This window comes from Uranotaenia lowii, chromosome 3 (genome assembly GCF_029784155.1).
Source record: "Uranotaenia lowii strain MFRU-FL chromosome 3, ASM2978415v1, whole genome shotgun sequence".
NCBI lineage: Eukaryota > Metazoa > Arthropoda > Insecta > Diptera > Culicidae > Uranotaenia > Uranotaenia lowii.
In genome coordinates, this window is record NC_073693.1 from 14,474,848 (window position 1) to 14,490,802 (window position 15,955).

At 36.5% G+C, this 15,955-nt stretch overlaps 1 protein-coding gene across 3 annotated transcripts in view; it reads right to left on the reverse strand.

Annotated features, from left to right (window-relative positions):
• LOC129758709 (multiple C2 and transmembrane domain-containing protein) overlaps positions 1–15,955 on the reverse strand; it is a 140,907-nt gene that overhangs the window by 14,202 nt on the left and 110,750 nt on the right. For all 3 annotated transcript variants that reach the window (XM_055756303.1, XM_055756302.1, XM_055756301.1), the window contains exons 8-14: positions 11,217–11,413; positions 10,727–10,907; positions 826–1,004; positions 645–764; positions 468–567; positions 306–412; positions 32–239 (exon numbers count right to left, since the gene is read on the reverse strand). In XM_055756303.1, coding sequence (XP_055612278.1) covers positions 32–239; positions 306–412; positions 468–567; positions 645–764; positions 826–1,004; positions 10,727–10,907; positions 11,217–11,413 — 1,092 coding nt within the window. The remainder of the gene's footprint in view (positions 1–31; positions 240–305; positions 413–467; positions 568–644; positions 765–825; positions 1,005–10,726; positions 10,908–11,216; positions 11,414–15,955) is intronic.

Genomic DNA, 15,955 nt, shown 5'->3' on the forward strand with positions numbered 1-15,955 from the left:
CAAAGTTAATTTTCTTTTTGAAAAATCTTACAATTTCCTCATCGTCTGGCACCCGGGAAAGCAGATCAAGCACCTCATTATTGGGCACACTGTGCGGTCGTATCAGCCTTCGGCTAAACTTAACCAGACCCCAGAGCAATAGCAATACCCTCATGGGAACGTAATGGAGAACCAAAGCGGCCAGCAGTAGTAACAGAGCCGTCAACCAGCTCAGCTCCGGAACCGAGAAGTTGAAGGTACTAAAATGAAAAATATTTTTGTAATGAATTCTTAGAAAAGCTTCTTGACTTGAGGTATGAACCTACTTTTTTACACTTTCACCCAACGACGCTAGAAAGCCTATCGTGTTCTGTACAGTTTGGGAAACCTCCTGGATTGCTTGCAGTCTTTCCTTGATAGTTTTCTTCTCTTCCTACAAATGAAAAAAAATCTTTATTTGAAATACAATTAAAAAAGACAACCAAAACCTTGTCCTTATCATCATCATCCTCATCGTCACTGGCAATATCATACTCGTCGGCAGTCGAAGGAGAAGACGATCCGGTAAGCCATCGTATCAGCCAATTTCTGCAAAATAAAATTCCGAAATAATTGATTAAACCCTCTGGGAAAACACGGAATGTTTTATTTCCCACTAAACTCACTTCAACAGATAGAGGAGCGCTGCTGCCGGAATTGTGGAGATATCAAACCATATGCAGCCGCATATCCACAGTACCAGAGCGATGAAGGACCGGATCGGTGATTCCCACTCGAAGCAACTCCTAAAAATATAAAGTTTTTTAAATCATCAATTTTTTTTTATCAAGAACACCCGAAACTCACTGAACAAATTGTCCCATATCGATGAAGTACATGATGACGGCTTTCAGTCTTGTTACGTTGCGGAGGAATAGCTGCCGCTTGAATTTGGCTTCCTGTTGGACCAGTTTCTCCTCTTTGGGTTCCAGGACCCGGAGAGCGGCCCGAATGGTGCTCCAGACCACAGTCATTTCCAAGAGGATCTGAAAGAAATGATGAAAATAATCAGAAACGTAATCTAAACCTGAAAAACGAAGGAATATTTCTTGTACAGATGAACTGTTGCCTATTTAAAACTTTCATGTGAAAATGAGAATATAGTTTTTTGTTCATAAGGTATTTGTTCTTTAAGATTTTCCGTTAAACCCCATTCCACCAATAATCCATCATGTGGAACAGGATTTCTTATGTACGATTAGGGACACTCTCGTCGACATGTTAACCCATTGCCTGTGAAATCTTTCGCGAAGCAGAATCGATGTGTTTTGATCTGCGAGATATCTGGTTGACTACTTGCAGACATGTCACCAGAGCGCCCGTATTCCACTTCAGTGCCACACTTGCCTTCTTTCTACACCTACACCACATCAAGCTGAAAGGCGAAGCTGATGTTGAAAACACTGCTGCAGTGTTGTTCGTGAGAGTTATGAATTCCTCCTTGGCGAAGCAATTTACCATGCCACACTTACCGAACGCTCAACCCTGGAGATCTACTTGATGGGGCAGGTTTCAACTACCAAGAGGCAAGAGCCAACCGATCTCCGTGTAGACCGCAAGAACCCGAGCTGTACAACATAGGCGACAAGTAGGGAAGAAGCTTCCGTCAGATAGCGGTTATGACTTACTGGCAACACGGTTGAATAAAGATATGAATTTGAAACTGTTGAGATTTGTCTCATCGCAGTAATCTATGAGTCGAACAACAACATACACATCGTTAACAAACATACAAATTATTGTATCTATGATTCCCTATGAATATCTAGGGAACCGTTAGGAATAAAAGTATTCCAAGTTCTACCAGCAAGTAGTACAGATCTCTCCTTTCCACGGCCCAAGTGCTGCACAATATATTATGGGCCCAGCATTAGTGGAGAAGAGGATAAGCGGATTCAACAGTGGCAAGAAGTGCCAGCGCCGTTGGAAGGACAACGAACCAGGAATCATTGGGAGGTCATTGGGGCAGGAACCAGAGCCACTGGAAGGTCGTCGGTGAAGACCCATATGGAGGTCGTTGAGCCGGAGCCACTGGTAGGTCGGCGAGCCTAGACCGTGGAAGGTTGTCGTACCAGGAGCCAACTGGAGGATCATCGGATCGGGAAGTCAGGTGGAGGTCGACAAGCCAGGAAACACAGGAGGTCGTCGGACAAGCGCCACAGAAGGTCGTTTGGTCGGATCCTTGGAAGGAGTCGGGAGCCAGCGGAGTCGTCGTGCCATTGGTGAGGCGTCGAGCCATAATAAGAGCATCGAGCCGGAACCAACCAGGTCATTGGACCGGTGCCATGGAAAGTCTCTGGGCTAGGACAACGAAGCAATCGTCGGGCAAGATCCACTGGTAGGTCAATTCGGAACCAGGTGGTGGTCGTCGAACTAGGAGTCACTGGTGGACTTGCGAGCGGGGTACAACGGAAGGACGCCAATCTAGTACCATGAAAGGTCATCGGACCGGAAAGCCAATGGAGGGCTGGAACCACTTGGAGCTGCAGCCCTCAGGAAAGGCGTCGAGGCGAAGGAGAAAGCTTCGAGCTGCAGCAATAAAGTCGAGACCAGAAGCCAGATGGAGGTCGTAGGATCAGGGATCCTGAAAGGTCGTCGGACCAGGAGCCAATTGGAAGGTCGTCGAACCTGGAGACCAGTTGGAGGTTGTCGGACTTGAAGCCACTGGAAGGTCGTCGTGCCAGATCCCGGTGAAGGTTGTCGAATTGGTGCCATGGAAGGTCATCGAGAAGCAACGGGGACAAAAGCGTGTTCCGGTGCGTGCGTTGAAGAGGAGTAGCCTCAACTACAGGAGGCGCCACCGGAGGCAGTTAGAAGGCTGCGAAATGCGTGTGTTGAGGAGGAGTGTAGAGATTCGTCTTATCAAAGCAATCGATGAGATGAATAACAACACACACACATGATGACTGTTTGTAATAAATAAAGTAGTAGTATTAGTATTAGTAGTATTAGTAATCGTAACCGAGAACTTCATAAAAGAAACAAACAAGTTGTCTCTCATGTTTTGACGATCCTGAACATGATAATGATCCCCTGGAGAGATCCGATGTGTATCAAGAAACAGTTTGAACATTGGATACGCATTTACAACTATCGAGTGTGTTCCTCATGAAAGAGCCGTTTTCCGCCGGCTGAAACAAAACTATGGTGAAAACATTGTTAAATTTGGACAACGTTTACGGCACCAGGGAAACTTATGTGATTACGGTGGTACGTTAGACGTGAGAAAAGCAGAGCAGATTTCCGATGGAAGTACTTCGAAAGACATCAGAGAAGTGATTTAAAAAAAACGCTTGATGGATTTCAAAGACATAGTCGAAGGAGGCCGTACATATACAAGAAACCATCAACCTGAATAAAAAAGAAGCTATACCTGGGGTTACGGTAGAAGGGCGCAGTAGTAGTGCGAGTGTAAACAAAATCGCGAGTGAGAAAATTCGGTGTTTTCGCTGTGGCTTTTTGAACACTACGCAAATGATAAGAAGTGCCACGCGTGGAAAAAAAAACCTTGCTTGAGATGTGGGATTGCTGGACACTATCGTGAGTTCTGTAAAACGGAACGAGCCATGAGGAAAACAAAGAATACAGTGCGTCAAGTGGACTAATCAAGTTATGGACAAGAAAGTGAAAAGGAAAATGTAAGTGGTAAGGACGATGAAGTGGCGTTCATTTTTCCTACAATGACTATTTAAAAGTGATAGAAGTGAAATGTCCCGAAAGCAGGATAAATATAATACCAAAGTGAAATGCCTTGTTGGAGGAATAAAACTTCGTTGGATGTTCGATTTCGGGACGTCGGTCAACGTCATCGATGAGACGACGTGGGAAATGCTGAGATCCAAAGGATGCAGAGTAGACTGGCCCAAATTTGTATGGGATGATTTTTACAACATTTTTTTCAACGCGGCACCCCCTAGATTGGTGCATTTAGGTGAAAAAATGACTTTCTGAAAGTTTCAGGTCATTTGGAAGAAGCACGAGCTGGCGCAAAGGACTTGAAATTTGTATGGAGATTTTTGGCAAAATGTATGAAAAATCGACATACTTTCACTCTTTATGTTCTAAAATATGTTTCCAGTATGCTAGAAAGCTCAGAATTTCAGGAATTGTAGTTCAAAGAATGACAAACAAGTTTGTAGAAAATTGTGACGTGATACGAGTTGACTGTGATGAGTTATCCGCAATTGAATGTGTGATTTTTTTCGCATTGCATTGATATATCGTGAACGGTGTATGAGCTAATAATCGCACTAACTTGATCGCGTCGTCGCAAAATGCAGCAGTTTATAGTTTTTCAAACCTTTCTTTCAACTTTTTGCAAAGATATTTGTTATAAAATAAGCTACAACTTTGCCGAAGGCACAAACTTTATATCTGTAATTCTCATTGTGTGACAATGCGATCAAGTTGGTACTAATAATCCGTTCACAATATATCAATGAAATGCGAAAAAATCACACGTTTAGTTGCGGATAACTCATCACAGTCAACTCGTATCGCTTCACAATCTTCAACAAACTTGTTTGTCATTGTTTGAACTTCAATTTCTGAAATTCTGAGCTTTCTAGCATACTGGGAACATATTTTAGAACATAAAGAGTGAAAGTATGTCGATTTTTCATACATTTTGCCAAAAATCTCCATACAAATTTCAATTCCTTTGCGCCAGCTCGTGCTTCTTCCAAATGACCTGAAACTTTCAGAAAGTCATTTTTTCACCTAAATGCACCAACCTAGGGGGTGCCGCGTGGAATATAAGGATTTTTTTTGTTATGGGCCAGTCTAATGCAGAGTTAGCTTCGTATCAAATGAATCCCGGATACGACTGTTTGCGTATGGCAACCACAAACTACAGGTTTAAGAGTGTTTAAGGCTAACATTAATCATGGTTCAAGAACGGTACACATCGAGAAATTTTCATCATCAGACTCAAAGGACGAACTCCTTGGAAGCAATATTTGGAAGGAATATTTCAACGAAAACTGTCTGACAGTTAATTCGTCTAAGTGCCAATTTGGAAAAAACGAACGTGACCTTCATGGGCCACCAAATATCATCATCCGGTATACTTTCCACGCATGAGAAAGTTGCTGCAGTACAGTCGTTTCGGCGCCCAGAAACTACCGAAGAATTACGTAGCTTCTTTGGGTAGCTGAATTACGTCGGAACCCTTTGACGGAAAAGATTAGTAGGACCACTAGAAAGATTAGTAGAAATCCTACTTGCCGCCTACTAGCCGTCCCATTGTTTTCTAGTGGAAAATGGCCCAACCTGATGAATTTTAATGACTAGAAATGAATTTTCAGAATGACAGCTCGGTTGACATCTGTGCTTATGTGTGAGTGCATTGCATTGAAAAGTGTGCATGTATGTGTAATACAATAGGGTGGTTCGGTTTCAAAAGGAATTTAAGTAAATTTTTCAATAAAAATATATTCTTTTAGTTTTAATTTCAATTTTATTAATTATATTTTATTCACGAATATTCATTTGTTTATCTTGCAATTTATATACATAATAAAACAACACTTAAAAGAGACCGAAACCCATGTCGTCATTCTCGGGCTCCGACATTTCTTCTTTTCTTCCTTCTGCTTAATGGAGCAGCTCCACCATCAGCAGCGGCACCACCAGCAGCTAGGGCACCACAGTCACCGGCTGGCATCAAAGACAGCATCTCGCGATCGGAAACGATAATATCGACTGAGCTCAGGATTTTATCGATGTCGGCATTGGAGTGCGAGGCGTTTTCGCCGAGAACAGCCTGAAGAAATGCAGCCATGTAACGCCATTTTATGGCCCTTTAGGCCCGTAACCAAAAAATAAACAAAATGAAGTAATATTTAAAAAAAATCAGAATTTATATTACCTGTTTCAATCTTTTAACATCAGGAGCTCCGCGCCGTGTTGATCCGTTCGGTCGGCCATCTTAGACAGAAATTTTGCGGTCAACACGATGAACATTGGTGTTGTGCAGAGGGGGGTTCATCCTATTCTGTATAGCATACTAATGAACTACACCAATACTTGAAAATGTGACACTTGAACTGCCAGAAAACTGTCAGTTAGCTGTCAAATTCACGGTAATGTTTTATGACTCATAAAGTACACTACAAATTTTCCCAGCTACATTAATCTACAGAGATTGGGAAAGTTTATCTCGAATATGTCCACAGTCAGCACTCCTTAACGCGAAATGATTCGGAAGAGGAGTAGGTTTCACTGGGCCAGCGACGCAGAACAAACATTTCAAACGATAAAAGAAGCACTAACCAACCCACGGCACCTTGGATACTATCACCCGGAAGATGACATCATGTTAATTGTCGATGCTAGTGATACTGGGCTTGGAGCCGTCCCCCTGCAGTCGCAAAGATGAGCTATAAGAGGTATTAGCTACGCCAGCAAAAGTCTTAAAAAGACTGAACGCAAGTATTCCATAATGGACAAAGAAGCATTGGCCATATTCTGGGGAGTCTTGGGAAAAATTATCAAGACTGGCGCAAAGCGCAGAATTAAGCAGTTGCGACAAATTCTGTGAAGAAGATTTGTGAACTACCGAGACCGATTTGCCAACTACCATTACTATATACAATAACGGGGCTCTCTCGTGGACAGAATATATGTGTTTTAGTTCGCGACCTCTTGCAGACATGTTACCAGAGCGCCCGTATTCTACTTCAGCGCTACAGTTGTCTTATTTCGACACCTACACCACATCCAGCTTAAAGATGAAGCTGGTGTTGAAAGCACTGCTGCAGTGTTGTTCGTGTGAGTTAAGAGTTAATTCTTGACTTAGCAGTTTACCTTACCAAACATACCATGCCGCTTATCGTGTGCTAGAACCCTGGGAATCCCTCGATGGGGCCGGGTGCAACTACCAAGAGCCAACCAATTTCCGAGTCGACCGCACTGAACCCGAGCTGTACGACACAGGCAAAAATGGAAGATTCTTCAGTCACATAGTCAGATTGGATGATCCAGGAAAGTGGAGGATAAACCAAAACTGCAAACTTGAACAAACGGTACCGAGGAGCTTTTTTGATTCAGTCCAAATACAATGAATATGTAGGTTTTATATGCCTACCGCTTGTTTAAGTCCGTATAAGCTTTGAAAAACAACCCTTGTTTACATAAATCGCGCTACAGGTTAAATTAAATTCAAAAACAAATAGGTCCAGATGGTCCCACGAGCACCGCTGGTTTTTTAACCGGCGTTACCGGAGCTTGGAAATGGCAGAAACTAGTTATTTTCCAAAACCGGGCTAACCTCCAGGAGACCCGTCGGTCTACCGGATACAGCGAGTAAGGTGTCACAGAAGGCGTTTCAGAGGCGGATCCAGAATTACTCGGAGTCGGGTGTGGATTTTTCGAGAAACAGTTTGAGTTAAGAAAAAGTTGTAGCACTGTTGACGCCATCCACTCCGTTGTAGAAATCGCGAACATAGGCTCTACCAAGAGTAGAAGGGATCGGTTTTCGCCCTAGATGTGAATAACGACTTCAACAACTTTCGTATGATGATTCCGGCATATCGGCTTATTCCACATCTGCCAACTACAGTACATGACCAGTGATGGAATGGAAACACAAGAGGTGTCAGCGAGCGTTACACAGGGGTCAAAACTAGATCCGGTCCTGTGGAAGAGGCTGGGTCATTCGGCCGAAGGTCATTTGGAAGAATGGGTTATTAGACCGACGTTTATCCATCCAAAGGCTGTTAGACCAATAGGATGTTCGGCCGAATAATCACTAGGCCGAATTGCCACTGGGCCGAATGGTCATTGGCCGAATTATCATTGGGGCGAATGGTCATCAGGCCGAATGGTCGTTAGGCCGAATGGTCGCTGAGCTGAATGGTCGTTAGGCCGAATGTTTGCCTGGCCGATAAGACGTATTAACGTTTGTTTGCATGTTAGGGCGAATGACAGTTAAGCCGAATGGCCGATAGGCCACCGCAACGCCGAATGGTCGAATCCGGACTTATATCCATTCGGCCTGATGATCATTCGGCTTGATGACTATTTGGCCTGATGACTATTCGGAATAGCGTCCATTCGGCCTAACTAACGTTCGGCCTAACATGCAAACAAGCGTTAATATGTCTTATAGGCCTAGCATAAATTCGGCTCAATGACCATTCAGCCTAACAGCCATTTGGCCTTAAGACCATTCGACCTAGCGACTTTTTTGCCTAGCATCAATTCGGCCTGATGATTATTTGGTCTTATGACTATCTGCCTAACGACCTCTCGGCCTAGCCTTCATTCGTCCAAAACCATACGGAATTATGACCATTCGGCTTAACGACTTTTCAGCCTAGCATCAATTCGGCCTGACGACCATTCGGCCATACGACCATTCGGCCATACGACCATTCGGCCTCACGCCCATTCGGGTATTTCCGAGGCCCCCTGTGGAACAATTCGTATGATAGGCTTCAGCCGTTAAATCTGATGACGTTGCCTTCCTGGTGACCGGTTCCGTTACAGTGGATATTTAGCTACGTGGCACCGTAGCGATACAGACAGTGGAAGGCTGGATGCCCTCTAAGGGCCTGTGTCTAGCTTACCACAATATCAATATGGTACTAATCACCAACCTGATCTCTCCCCAACCGTTTACCATTGCAGTTGGACCGAGCGACCTACCTCGGCACCGACATCAATCTTGCGGTAGGTAGTGGCGGTCTGAAAGCTAGCCCTGGGGAAACAGTGCAACCTGCAGATACTTAGCAGCAGACTAATTCACCTGCGGGTGATCAGTAGATTCAGGGCCGTCTAATCAGAGAAAGACGTCGATTGCTATGAAAACAAGGACACCCCTATCGTGCGAAAACTCGCCAAGGAGGACTTGATTTCCAACTGGCGGCTGTAAAATAGCTAAACGAGAGGAAGGATAACACATTGTCTGTTCTAGCATATCGGGACTTGGAATTGGAGAAAACACGGTGAAGCGAACCACTATATGACGCAGTGGTCACGGATGTTTCACGAAGTATCATTATCAGTTTGGAAACGTGTCTTCGCTACTTGCCCGGTTTAAGGTGAGGTAGAAGAAACACCAAAACATGGGGTGTTCGCTTGTTCAAAAGACGTCAAACTACGAATCCTGGCACCAAAATCAGACCTCGAGTGGTTAAAGTACCGGTCTAGCCTCGAATCTCCGAGAGGAGAGGTTTGTATGTTTGCTCTAAGCCTTTATGATGAAGGTCAGGACTTCGAGTAGCAAGAGAAGGGATTAAGCTTTCTCCAATAAGGAAGGGTATACGTATTAAGCTACAGTCCCTACGAGGAGAAGTCAGATACCAAGTCAATAGAAAAGAGATTAGGTCTTGAGTCGCCCAGAGTTGAAGTTTGTGCGGGAACCCAACGTCATTACGAGGAGATGTCGGTTCACGAGCCGATAGAGGAGAATTTAGGCCTCGAGTCTAATGAGGAAGGGATTGCGGAAAGGGGTCTCGTCTATGTGTGGGATAGTATTAAACAGCTGGATTTTAAGGAGTAGGGAGTTGAAGGTATAGGTATCCTCGGTATCATGAGTCATCTTGTTGCATCCACGGACCCTGAATGGCAAACAGGGGAGACGTGGTGTCTCTTATACACTAAACACTAGCTCTGAATTTTTAATGAAGCACAGTGGGTGTAGCTACCGCTATGGTTAGCATAGCAATAGTCGAAGTAGGCTGCGTGTGAATCGTGGGAAATGCGTTCTCTTTCACGACGAACCAGTGACCGGAACCCACGTAAAATCCATGTACTCGTGAAAGCTAAACAGTGGGCTTCAGAAGCTTAGTCAAAGAACCAGTCGTGCTGGTAAATTCATGTCGAAGGTGTCATCTCTTGCAACTACTCAGAATACCTGACTTGATAATCTCACTCAGATGTACCGACCGAACCCACTCTTACCCTGGTTCTGGTAACACCAAGAATGATAATATAGAAAACAGATCATCAACCTTTGATGCACAAAACTGAATAACGGGTAACATCTGCGGTCATATTTTGGAACAATAAAGATTGAACTAGGACAGTTCTTTTAAGGTATAGATCAGATCTTATGGCAGATGATGCGTCTAAGTTATATAACTCCTTCAAGGCAATACGAGCGAAATTGTCATTATTGGACTTGATCAATGTCACTTCCTGGTAATGTATCAGGTAAGAAACTCGGGATATTTTCAAATACATGTGCGTCGTATATGTAGAAATCCTACGAATACGGTTGAGACGATTGACCAAAGCTTTTTGGAGGATAGAAAAAAAATTACAAGGCTAGATCGAGATAGAAAAAAACTGCACCAACGTACGTCAGAATTGGAAGAGTTAGTGATTAGAGAATGGCCTACAGCTATCACGTGAAAAAGAAAGGACTTGAAACCTCATCAGAATCTAGATTCTGCTTTTTTCAATTGTTTCTAGGATTGTCAGAAACTGCTTGAACTCGTTGTTAGTTTCCCATAAATCTTTTTGTATTATTGTACTGTATTAAACCAAATAATCCGGATTGGAACACTCTTCATCTTTTCGTCGAGGTATTTTTGGTCTCAAACCAAGTTGCTCAAAGGCAATGGAGTTCCTTATTTCCCACGACGTTATTTTTATACGTTGATGTTTAGTACCCATCAGTGGAATGAATCGTTATAAACCATATTTTAATAATTACCTAAATCAATTTTGCATGAGATGGTATAAATTTTTTTGAACCCACCTGCGGTTGCGTCCCCTTGGCCCTCGAGTACAGCTTCTTGTCCTTCAGGGCGTACCATCGCTTCTCGCCGTTGTGTATCCGGAGCAGCGGAATCGATACCCGGCCCAGAAACTCCACCTTGTGGTCCCGATCCTCGTCGAAAACGGTTATCTCCAGAACCGAGGACATATCCTTTACATTGCTGCAATCGGCGTCAGAAAATGATGGTCCCCGAATGGGGAATTTGGGATTAATCTTTGCGGCAGGTTGTAATTAGAGGTTATGTTTGTCGGCGTCATTTTGAGATAATTTGAATCTCATAAACGAACGAAGGTGCAGGTATGGTACACACATACAAGTAATCTAACGCACACTCACACATACAGATGAACATGAAAAACAAAAACAAATGAAGAACCAAAGGAATTGCCGGCGCAACTACAACTACATTCATGTGGTGGGGAAGCACAACATTTTCTGACTGAAACACACTTTGGGGGTAGACACTTACAAAGTGAAGATTTTGTTCCAATTGGGTGTTAACGTTTTATACTCGGTTTGGGTTTGCAATCTAGCGTTGATTAGCTCTAGCACTACGAATGGGTCTGACTTGCCTCCGATATCTGCGGCCGCCAGACCGGTGGCTCCGAACACTTTCACGGTGAGATGGCCGACGTCGCGCATGTTCTGCATGGATCGGTGCCACACCTGGTTTGGAAAATGGATGGACATTAAGATCATGTTTCAGATTTCAGATTCAAGATTTCAGATTTCAGATTTCAGATTTCAGATTTCAGATTTCAGATTTCAGATTTCAGATTTCAGATTTCAGATTTCAGATTTCAGATTTCAGATTTCAGATTTCAGATTTCAGATTTCAGATTTCAGATTTTTGTTATTTTTGTCTCTTTTTTTCATTTTTGTCATTTTTGTCATTTTTGTCTTTTTTGTCATTTTTGTCATTTTTGTCATTTTTGTCATTTTTGTCATTTTTATCATTTTTGTCATTTTTGTCATTTTTGTCATTTTTGTCATTTTTGTCATTTTTGTCATTTTTGTCATTTTTGTCATTTTTGTCATTTTTGTCATTTTTGTCATTTTTGTCATTTTTGTCATTTTTGTCATTTTTGTCATTTTTGTCATTTTTGTCATTTTTGTCATTTTTGTCATTTTTGTCATGTTTGTCATGTTTGTAATTTTTGTAATTTTTTTAATTTTTGTAATTTTTGTAATTTTTGTAAATTTTGTAATTTGTAATTTTTGTGATTTTTGTAATTTTTGTAATTTTTGTAATTTTTGTAATTTTTGTAATTTTTGTAATTTTTGTAATTTTTGTAATTTTTGTAATTTTTGTCATTTTTGTAATTTTTGTAATTTTTGTAATTTTTGTCATTTTTGTAATTTTTGTAATTTTTGTAATTTTTGTAATTTTTGTAATTTTTGTAATTTTTGTAATTTTTGTAATTTTTGTAATTTTTGTAATTTTTGTAATTTTTGTAATTTTTGTAATTTTTGTAATTTTATTATTTTTTAATTTTTGTAATTTTTGTAATTTTTGTAATTTTTGTAATTTTTGTAATTTTTGTAATTTTTGTAATTTTTGTAATTTTTGTAATTTTTGTAATTTTTGTAATTTTTGTAATTTTTGTAATTTTTGTAATTTTTGTAATTTTTGTAATTTTTGTAATTTTTGTAATTTTTGTAATTTTTGTAATTTTTGTAATTTTTGTAATTTTTGTAATTTTTGTAATTTTTGTAATTTTTGTAATTTTTGTAATTTTTGTAATTTTTGTAATTTTTGTAATTTTTGTAATTTTTGTACTTTTTGTAATTTTAGTAATTTTTGTAATTTTTGTAATTTTTGTAATTTTTGTAATTTTTGTAATTTTTGTAATTTTTGTAATTTTTGTAATTTTTGTAATTTTTGTTATTTTTGTAATTTTTGTAATTTTTGTAATTTTTGTATTTTTGTAATTTTTGTTATATTTGTAAGTTTTGTAATTTTTGTAATTTTTGTAATTTTTGAAATTTTTGTAATTTTTGTAATTTTTGTCATTTTTGTCATTTTTGTCATTTTTGTCATTTTTGTCATTTTTGTCATTTTTGTCATTTTTGTCATTTTTGTCATTTTTGTCATTTTTGTCATTTTTGTCATTTTTGTCATTTTTGTCATTTTTGTCATTTTTGTCATTTTTGTCATTTTTGTCATTTTTGTCATTTTTGTCATTTTTGTCATTTTTGTCATTTTTGTCATTTTTGTCATTTTTGTCATTTTTGTCATTTTTGTCATTTTTGTCATTTTTGTCATTTTTGTCATTTTTGTCATTTTTGTCATTTTTGTCATTTTTGTCATTTTTGTCATTTTTGTCATTTTTGTCATTTTTGTCATTTTTGTCATTTTTGTCATTTTTGTCATTTTTGTCATTTTTGTCATTTTTGTCATTTTTGTCATTTTTGTCATTTTTGTCATTTTTGTCATTTTTGTCATTTTTGTCATTTTTGTCACTTTTGTCATTTTTGTCATTTTTGTCATTTTTGTCATTTTTGTCATTTTTGTCATTTTTGTCATTTTTGTCATTTTTGTCATTTTTGTCATTTTTGTCATTTTTGTCATTTTTGTCATTTTTGTCATTTTTGTCATTTTTGTCATTTTTGTCATTTTTGTCATTTTTGTCATTTTTGTCATTTTTGTCATGTTTGTCATGTTTGTAATTTTTGTAATTTTTTTAATTTTTGTAATTTTTGTAATTTTTGTAAATTTTGTAATTTGTAATTTTTGTGATTTTTGTAATTTTTGTAATTTTTGTAATTTTTGTAATTTTTGTAATTTTTGTAATTTTTGTAATTTTTGTAATTTTTGTAATTTTTGTAATTTTTGTCATTTTTGTAATTTTTGTAATTTTTGTAATTTTTGTAATTTTTGTCATTTTTGTAATTTTTGTAATTTTTGTAATTTTTGTCATTTTTGTAATTTTTGTAATTTTTGTAATTTTTGTAATTTTTGTAATTTTTGTAATTTTTGTAATTTTTGTAATTTTTGTAATTTTTGTAATTTTTGTCATTTTTGTAATTTTTGTAATTTTTGTAATTTTTGTAATTTTTGTAATTTTTGTAATTTTTGTAATTTTTGTAATTTTTGTAATTTTATAATTTTATAATTTTTGTAATTTTTGTAATTTTTGTAATTTTTGTAATTTTTGTAATTTTTGTAATTTTTGTAATTTTTGTAATTTTTGTAATTTTTGTAATTTTTGTAATTTTTGTAATTTTTGTAATTTTTGTCATTTTTGTAATTTTTGTAATTTTTGTAATTTTTGTAATTTTTGTAATTTTTGTAATTTTTGTAATTTTTGTAATTTTTGTAATTTTTGTACTTTTTGTAATTTTAGTAATTTTTGTAATTTTTGTAATTTTTGTAATTTTTGTAATTTTTGTAATTTTTGTAATTTTTGTAATTTTTGTAATTTTTGTAATTTTTGTAATTTTTGTAATTTTTGTAATTTTTGTAATTTTTGTAATTTTTGTAATTTTTGTAATTTTTGTAATTTTTGTAATTTTTGTAATTTTTGTAATTTTTGTAATTTTTGTAATTTTTGTAATTTTTGTAATTTTTGTAATTTTTGTAATTTTTGTAATTTTTGTAATTTTTGTAATTTTTGTAATTTTTGTAATTTTTGTAATTTTTGTAATTTTTGTAATTTTTGTAATTTTTGTAATTTTTGTAATTTTTGTAATTTTTGTAATTTTTGTAATTTTTGTAATTTTTGTAATTTTTGTAATTTTTGTAATTTTTGTAATTTTTGTAATTTTTGTAATTTTTGTAATTTTTGTAATTTTTGTAATTTTTGTAATTTTTGTAATTTTTGTAATTTTTGTAATTTTTGTAATTTTTGTAATTTTTGTAATTTTTGTAATTTTTGTAATTTTTGTAATTTTTGTAATTTTTGTAATTTTTGTAAGTTTTGTAATTTTTGTTATTTTTGTAATTTTTGTAATTTTTGTCATTTTTGTAATTTTTGTCATTTTTGTAATTTTTGTAATTTTAGTAATTTTAGTAATTTTTGTAATTTTTGTAATTTTTGTAATTTTTGTAATTTTTGTAATTTTTGTAATTTTTGTCATTTTTGTCATTTTTGTCATTTTTGTCATTTTTGTCATTTTTGTCATTTTTGTCATTTTTGTCATTTTTGTCATTTTTGTCATTTTTGTCATTTTTGTCATTTTTGTCATTTTTGTCATTTTTGTCATTTTTGTCATTTTTGTCATTTTTGTCATTTTTGTCATTTTTTTCATTTTTTGTCATTTTTGTCATTTTTGTCATTTTTGTCATTTTTGTCATTTTTGTCATTTTTGTCATTTTTGTCATTTTTGTCATTTTTGTCATTTTTGTCATTTTTGTCATTTTTGTCATTTTTGTCATTTTTGTCATTTTTGTCATTTTTGTCATTTTTGTCATTTTTGTCATTTTTGTCATTTTTGTCATTTTTGTCATTTTTGTCATTTTTGTCATTTTTGTCATTTTTGTCATTTTTGTCATTTTTGTCATTTTTGTCATTTTTGTCATTTTTGTCATTTTTGTCATTTTTGTCATTTTTGTCATTTTCGTCATTTGTGATTGAAGATCGAAAATTCAAGATTCAAGATTCAAGATTCAAGATTCATGATTCAAGATTCAAGATTCAAGGTTCAAGATTCAAGTTTCAAGATTCAAGATTCAAGATTCAAGATTCAAGATTCAAGATTCAAGATTCAAGATTCAAGATTCAAGATTCAAGATTCAAGATTCAAGATTCAAGATTCAAGATTCAAGATTCAAGATTCAAGATTCAAGATTCAAGATTCAAGATTCAAGATTCAAGATTCAAGATTCAAGATTCAAGATTCAAGATTCAAGATTCAAGATTCAAGATTCAAGATTCAAGATTCAAGATTCAAGATTCAATATTCAAGATTCAAGGTTCAAGATTCAAGATTCAAGATTCAAGATTCAAGATTCAAGATTTAAGATTCAAGATTCAAGATTCAAGATTCAAGAATCAAAATTCAAGAATCAAAATTCAAGATTCAGGATTCAAGATTCAAGATTCAAGATTCAAGATTCAAGATTCAAGATTCAAGATTCAAGATTCAAGATTCAAGATTCAAGATTCAAGATTCAAGATTCAAGATTCAAGATTCAAGATTCAAGATTCAAGATTCAAGATTCAAGATTCAAGATTCAAGATTCAAGATTCAAGATTCAAGATTTGA